Source organism: Semicossyphus pulcher, unplaced genomic scaffold, assembly GCF_022749685.1.
Source record: "Semicossyphus pulcher isolate SPU_LCO1_2020_fin unplaced genomic scaffold, fSemPul1.0.p SCAF_5, whole genome shotgun sequence".
Lineage (NCBI taxonomy): Eukaryota > Metazoa > Chordata > Actinopteri > Labriformes > Labridae > Semicossyphus > Semicossyphus pulcher.
Window position 1 is genome coordinate 19,875,276 of NW_027211726.1, and position 8,143 is coordinate 19,883,418.

At 39.4% G+C, this 8,143-nt stretch overlaps 1 protein-coding gene across 1 annotated transcript in view; it reads left to right on the forward strand.

Moving 5' to 3' along the window:
• The window catches only part of rims3 (regulating synaptic membrane exocytosis 3), a 43,385-nt gene extending 35,933 nt beyond the window's left edge, over positions 1-7,452 (forward strand). The window contains exon 7 of the mRNA XM_069681738.1: positions 1,324-7,452. Within this exon, the coding sequence (XP_069537839.1) occupies positions 1,324-1,536 (213 nt within the window). The 3' untranslated portion in view covers positions 1,537-7,452. The remainder of the gene's footprint in view (positions 1-1,323) is intronic.
• Positions 7,453-8,143: the final 691 nt, after the last annotated feature.

The window sequence follows — 8,143 nt, forward strand, 5'->3', positions numbered from 1 at the left end:
GCCCCCTCCCCACACTGTTTTGCTTATAACAAGAAACATATAATACAAGGTACATATAATAAGAAAAGGAAAGACAAATATAAAAGTGAATACTAATAAGTATATTCCAACATTGAAACACTTACAATAAGAAAAAAAGGAAATAAATACATTATTATTATTTCACAGTCTCAGTATCAGTTTATGCTGCTGTTAAGCCATGTTCTACAAAATGTATCAAAGGTTTCCACATCTTTTCATACAAATTCAATTAGCCTCTGAGAGCGTATGTCATTTTTTCCATCCAGGCCCCCATACGAGGACTTTCTGTTTTCTTTCATTAAAGTCCTAACAACCGTTTTGCTTGCAGAGTGCACATCTTAATAACTGTTATTTCTTCCTCTCTCTATGGGAGATCAGGAGGATACAGTCCCTGAATAATAGTTCTCAGCTCCAATCAATCATACATATCAGCTCAGCCCACAAAGGTTTTATCTTGTCTCATTCCCATATGCAGTGTAAATTCCTTGTAGAAGACCACACTTAAAACAAAGGTCTGCTAATTTAGTTTAGTTTAGTTTAGTTTATTAGTTTACTTGACAGGGGTCGTGCACAACACAACTGTTGGGCCAGAGTTAGCGATATAGCTATTTTACATCCGTGGTCCCTGGGCAGGAAGGTCTAAAAAAACACACATTACAATACAAACAATTAAAAACAATACAAATGAACACATTTCACATAAAAACACATACATTGCAATTATACCTTTCCTTCTCTCCATGTTGGACGGTTCCATACAAAGGTAAAAATCAGTGATCACATGACTGGTTTGCCTTAAGCCATGTTTTAAGTTTTGTTTTACAAATACTGAAGGTCAATACATTTTGAATGATGTAACAGTGGTGGTAGCTCCTCGGAGATAAGTGTGAAAAAAAAAATCACTGAGTGCAGAAAGAGCTTAACTGTGTTGTTTGTGTACATCTGGATATGGACCTCTGGGCAAATCAGGGGCATGTCATTAATATATAAATGAAGTAAAATTGGTCCAAGGATTGATCCCTGTGGGACTCCAATGGTACAATTAGCAAAAAATAGGCTTCAATTTTAAGTTGAGGTTAAAAAGCACTTATAATTGTAAGATTAGTGCCTAAATAAGCAAGAAATATTGATCTTTAGGATGAATTTGATTGACATTAGTTAACCAAACAACCAACCATTAGCCCTCAGATTCCAATTAAAATGTTACGAAATCCTGAATCTTTTCTAAATAAGCCCCGCCCACTTTAAACCAGAAACAGAAAAACAGAAACAAAACAAACAATTCTCTTCTCTCCTGTATAGGTAATAGTGTGGGGGGATTACGGGCGTATGGACCACAAGTGCTTCATGGGAATGGCCCAGATCCTTCTTGAGGACTTGGACCTGTCTGCCACAGTCAGCGGCTGGTACAAGCTGTTCCCTACCTCCTCTCTGGCAGACCCCAGCATCGGACCCCTCACCAGACGCCTCTCCCAGTCCTCCCTGGAGAGCGCCACCAGCCCCTCGTGCACCTAGACACCCAGTAGACACCCAACATGACGCACGGGCACAGGCAGAGTCATGTAGACATGGACACACGTACTGTAAATACACAACGACTGTATTTGAAGTGCAGGACAGGTAGGCATACACACATATACTCATCCGTGCAGGAAAACACATTTCAGAATACGTTACTGGACATAATCTCACTCACTGATCAGTGTTTTTAGTTTAGATTAAATCAAACTTGAAATAGGCATAATTTACCAGAACATGTAGCATTTTCCACCCTCTCATTTCAACATGTCCCACTATGACACAGCGACCCACCAGGTGCCATTTTTCTGCATTTTATGGTACCACGTTTCCGTCACATGACTCATCCCAGGGCCATCCCGATGCCAGTTTCTAAACTCTCTATGCCAAACTAAGAAAAAAACTTTATTTTTTAAAACCAAAGCAATTGTTATTGTTGTTATTATATCTCTAAGTAGTAGGTGAAGTAGTATACAATATAAAGTATGGATATGTAGCAGAGTCAATGACTTAGATGTAATGCAAAAAAAAGAAGATACATTCTACACACATGAGCGGAGAGCGGTAACACACAAACACACCTGGGCGACCTTGTCTGGTGTTCACATAATGGCTATTATGTGAGGTAGCAACACTGCTATTCTATAATTTCCACAGGGCAGAGTTTATATATAGATATACATAAATATATATAAATTGATAGTTAAAGACTTCTTTGTGTTTATGTATGTATCGGCTGCATTCTGCATGTTTGCTTGCAACCCTTGTAGAGACATTTTAAAGTGCTTCAACCTTTTCATTTAGCTTGCCTTGACTGAAGTAACAGGAGTTGTAGTGCCACTTTATTTTGAAATCAGAGGAAAGAGCACTGACTGCAGTGAGAGGGAAGGATTGGTGACAGGGAGAGCGCTATCATCGCCATCTGCAGAAGAATAAAATAGTCAGCCGGCCAATTTGTTCGCTGATTATCACTTTTGTGATCCTGCTTTTATCGGTCGATTATAAAGGACTGTTTTTACCACACAAAGGCAGTCTGGGAAATGTGTCCAGCACTTGTCTTTTGTTCCACATCCAGGGGGTGCCACAGTCTCACTCTCTCTGCGTATACCAGCACCGAGACTTGTTTGAACTTCCTGTTGATTCCCCAGTTTGTATTCTTCTTCCTAATTGATTAATCTGGTTACAGCTACACACTTTTAGCCTCCTACTTTCTATTTATGTCACACTAACTGTAACTAAACCCTGTTGTAAATGTGTAAAACATGATGGAAGCTTTCTTTTTGATATTTAACTATTAACACCAGTGTTACTTTGCTAGCAGGTCAACTGTTAACCTGACATGTGCAGTAGTTTGACTTGTTTCAGGTGCAATATGTCACTCTTCATATTTCCTGTCAGGCAGTGTTAAGATGGCACTTTATTGTAAAATATGTATTATGTCTGAGTATTACAAACATGCAGTGGTTGACCACATGTTTATTTATTTTCATTGTATCTGGTCGCACTGCAGTGTGTACCTCTGAATCTTTTATTGAATGCCAGCATGGAAATGTAACTTGGGTGTATTTTTGGAACTTCGGAGTAAAAGCCTGCTTGGACAGCTGAAACAGGTCGGTTCTGACAAAACTTTAATATGAAAAATCTTAACAGTAATTTCGTGGAAAGAGCTGAGCATAGGCTTATTAAAAACTATATTGTGGGCACATTTAAGTCAGATATTTATCCTTTTCAGACGTTCTGTATATAAAGGATAAATATGCGTGTTCCAAAAAGCCGATCTTTTGCCTTTGCATTTGTTTTATTTAAAGAGGGGGTATTATGCTGTTTCAAATTTTAAGACGTATATATAAAACTAAACTGTTGGATGTCCATACTAAACGTGGGTGCAGTTTCAGATCTGTAGGTAAAAGTATGTTGGAGTAATCCCCAGGCTTCTCAGCTCAGTCTGCTGTGAACGCCAGGTTTCTACATGCTGCACTTTGTGACGTCACAAAGTGCAGTCTCAGGAGGCTTCAGAGCTGGCCAATCAGAAGAAAGGGGGCAGGGTTTCTTAAAGGGACAGAGCCGACTGAGTAGTTTCAGGCAGAGGCTGTATGAGGGCCTGCACAGAGCACCAGGTATCACAGAGTGAAACATGAAGCATGGAATTACTGTGATACCCCCACTTTAAAGAAATTAGTCAACAAAAAACACTTTTTTAAAATATGATTTGAATTTTTTATTCAAGGGATAATATATAGTGAGCAGGTTGTTATCGCTGAATGGAACCCCTGACAGGGTGGGGTCTTATCTCACCCTGAAGGGTCCAAATGAACCGGACTTCTTTCTGCGGATTGATATGATTACAGTTAGTCCTCCGGATTGTGTGATTAGAGCTGCATCCCTAGCAATGGTCTATTCTTCATAGCAACGGTTTGTTATCGAGAAATAACAGACCTCAGAATGCCATAATTAACCAATCAGAATCAGGTATTTATCACAGCTGTGTAATAATGGCATTTTAAACTCAAAAAGGTCCGACTGACCTGTCAGCTGTTCAAATAAATGAGGCTTTTTTTAAAGGGCGATATGAGCTACTGTTATTTTCTGTCTGTCTTAACAACAACACCAAACCTTGTTTATGGATAGAGACACTAAAGACTGTTGTTTTTGTCGTCTTAGGAGACGTGAGTGTCTCAAGCTAAAGGCCATTAGAAGCTTGTGCGTGTTTACGAGCTCACTTTCAGTTTTATCACCACCATATGTTCTATCGTCTAAGAACTGTGTAGCTTGTTCCTCTCTTCGTCTTTCTGCAAAAAAGGGAAACATTTTGTCTTCGCAGCACCTCACACCAACAGAGTTCACACTTCAGCGCTCTTTGAACTTTGGATAAAGGGATCCCTGGCATTCTTGAATTTTTAGGAGGAGGGTGATGGTGTTTTTAAAACCCTCCCTTCATGTATACAACCCTTTTTAGAAGAACCATCAACGTGTTGGTTCACGTTTCTTTTTAATGTTTCTGGGCTATTCCTCGCTGGATCTGTAACTGTATGGTCATGTATATGAAGTATTCATTTGTATCTATTTTTGTGGACAGCTGGCATGATGTAAAAAATAAGGACTTATACTCTTGATATTTGCACACATTCTCTTCAGTGGGCGCCTTTTGTGGAGACAAATAAGTTGGTTGATGAGAGAGAAAAGAACGGTAATCTTAAAGACACGTTAACATCCCTGCTGAATGTTTGATTGTTGGTAAACTCTTTGAAATAGTCTTAATATTTTTCATGTTATATCCAAAAGTTTGGAGCTTTTATGAGACTGTATGTGTCCATTGTTGAATATTGAGAAACCCTAAACATTAACAGTTCTAACAACTGAAAGCAGAGAGCGAGACAATGCAGAAAGTTGTGTTTTTATTGAGAGCAGAGACCAAATTTCTAGTCAAAGAAATCATCTAAGCAACCAAAATGAGACTTAAATATATCGTCTTTCTTTAGAAGTATAGTTCAGTATTGTCACAAGATGCAGTCATTGTACTCTGTGATGCATAACAAAGAGCAGCAGGGCAGCACGATGTGACCAAGAAAGATTTAACGTAAAAATATTTATATTAAAAAAAAACACTTGTCGACCACAGAAGAAGAGCGAACTTAAGGATCAGGGTTTCAGAACATCAACACCTTTTCTCTTGTCATAGCATTTACCATAGATTAAGAGGAGTTTATTATAGAATCACATGATTAAGATGCATTGTCTCATTACATTTATTTATTTTGATGCAAACTCTTCTGCTTTAAGGGAGTTAAAAAAAAAAGCGGGTTTAACGATGGAAGAGCAGATTTAAAGCGGGTTTTCAGAGAGTCTTAATGGTGAAATCGAAGGCAGATGCATGCATGTAGGTTTGCAGGATTGTTGGATTATTTAAAGCGTAGTTTAAAGACTTATAGGGCGGTTTATTTGCAACAGAAACGGAGCATGCAGAGTGTATTAAACAGCGTTTCAGATAAGCTTGAGTTGGACATGGTTTGAGCGTAAAGGCTGCAGACGCTTGGGAATGTAAACCCAGTTGCTTGCTTGCTACCCCGTAAAATCCACCCCTTGCATTCTCTTATCGTGCGCAAAACTTTTTCTAACGTATCTTCAATCAACCTGAGTCGTCTCTTGAGCGCTATGTTTGAAAATGTATTTTATTTTTGTAAAGAAAGAGAGGTTTTATTGTGAGGAGGAAGAAGAGGAGGAGAGGCGGCGTGTACAAAACCTGCCTTGAGGTTCACGTGAAAATGAGGGCTTGTTCCGTTTACAATGGCCTTATTTTGTGTAGGAGACATTGCTTCACTATTGTAGCACACAACTGAAAGTTTTGACAAATGTATTTTGCTTGAAATATTGTACTGAAGTTCTATATGTGTATATGTATAGTTTTATGAATGTATTTCTTAATCCTTACACCAGAGTGTAAATTTTTTTGTCATCTTGTTTGCTATAAGACTTTCCGGGGAGCCTCGCCTGCGTAGGCTCAGGCGGCCCCCCCCTACTTTAACTGTACTGTAAACTTGTATGTCTTATTCTTTGTGTGTTAAAAGAACAGCTCTGTGGTTGAAACAAGCATGAACTCTTGTCTGGCGAAATGCATTTTTATTTATTTAAATCGCCACGATGGGTTTCAAAGCGAAGGGATTGCTTTTCCTCCCCTGCACCGATTTTGAAGCTGACAGAGTTGTTATGATTTTTGTATTTTGAACTAGACAATATTTGCAGCATGGTTACTCTGATGATTTTACTGTATTTAATCTTTACGATGGAATGATTATGATGATTGATGATGATGACAAGTAGCGAGGAAGTCAATTAGGCCCAGGACAAAAGGGAATTCATTGAGGTTCAAACAAAATGTCAAAAATGCTGTATCTTAAAGTAGCATGGAGTTAGCCTTCCTGAAACACTTCTTCTGGCAATAACCATTAGCTGTAGCGTCCACCGTTGCTGGGGCCGTCACTTCTCGGGTCAGCTGACTTTAATTAAAAACATTTTCAACCACTAGAAGCAATTTAGCCTCAACGGAGCATGCGCGGTGCATTTTGAATACCTGCTATTTTATGGTAGCCCCAATGAGCGACAAATGTTTCTTGCTGATTTTACTTTCGTTTTCTAATGAAGCATGCGGTCCATGTCTGTTTGCCGATGTAGCAGCTGTTAACAAGAACAAAACAGACATTATTTTGTAAGCTGAAGGGCAAATTGGAGTTTTTTTGCTGCTGAATTTGTCTCCATCCACGTCTTTAAATGTGTGTAATCACAGCACAAGATTCCTGAGTAGCCATCGTGTCCTGTCAGACTATATTAAGGCCACCGTAGCTCCCCTCCTAGCTGTCAAGACAACCTTTATTTATCAAGCCCAGCAAGCACAAACCTCTGACCTTTGGCTTTAAACTGATTCTCAACGTAAAGTAAATCTTCCATGAGGTTTTGACATCACCAAGCACGTAAAGTAGATCTTGGAATCAAAAAGATGCATAGAAGCATGAAAACTATTTAAATTGGTTTGCTGGTGTTGGTAGATGAGCGGTTGTCTTCTCTCAAACCGGCCTTAACCTTTCCACCGAGCGGTGTTCACAGAGTTCGTTTTAAAAGGGCAAAGCATAGCAGACTGTCGAACGAGAGGATGCGATTTCTGGCAAAGAGGGAGAAAAAGGGAGCTGTAATTTTCTACCTGTGCTTTGTAAATGTTTTCTATGTGCAGTATTTGATAATGTAAAACTGGTATTTTTGTGGTTTGTACGCTGCAGAATTGATTACTTAAGGTGCACGTAGTTTTGTAAGAAAATAGAACCAAACTGAGGAAAAGAAAAAAAAAAGGAACAATTTGGGATTCAGAAGCCTGTATTTGCATGCCCTTTGACATCTGGACGCAAAGTCAATAAAGTTTATTTGAATCACAAACGCTTGTTAGGTGTGTATTTTTTACCTTGTCAACCAAAAGCTAAAATGTGTTTCCATTAAACTGCTACAACCTGCAACAGCCGACTCTTGGCCACTTGGGGGCGGCAGAAGGAACCTGCAAACATTGAGACACAGCATCCTGTTTAATATGGCTAACTTGTACCCTGACAGCAGTTTCAGCATAGATTTAGAGTTGTGTTTCTGACATCTGAGTCCAGTATTCTCTCTTTATTTGGCTCTGTTTTTGTTCCCCATTTTCTCCTGAGACAGAAAATCAGTACTTACATGCTACATGTTAACCAGCTGGCTCCTAAACATCCATCCTTCCATTAGCCTTTCGAGAGGTGGGGTCTGGACATGTTACCAGTCAATCACAGGGATGACGTACAGAAACAGACAGTCTTTGAAGCTCATATTGATACCTACGGGCAATTTAGAGTCACCAATGAACATATCGAGCATGTCTTTGGACTGTGGGAGGAAGCCGGAGAACCCGGAGGGAACCCACGCACAGGGAGAACATGCACACAGAAAGGCCCACTACGTCCCACTTGGGATTCGAACCAGGAACTTTCTAGGTCTGAGGCAACAGAGCTAACCACTGCAACCGTGCAGCCTGCTATTTAACATTTACACATTAGATTTTTGATCTTTTTGACCTTATTACTCTACTTACGAAGCT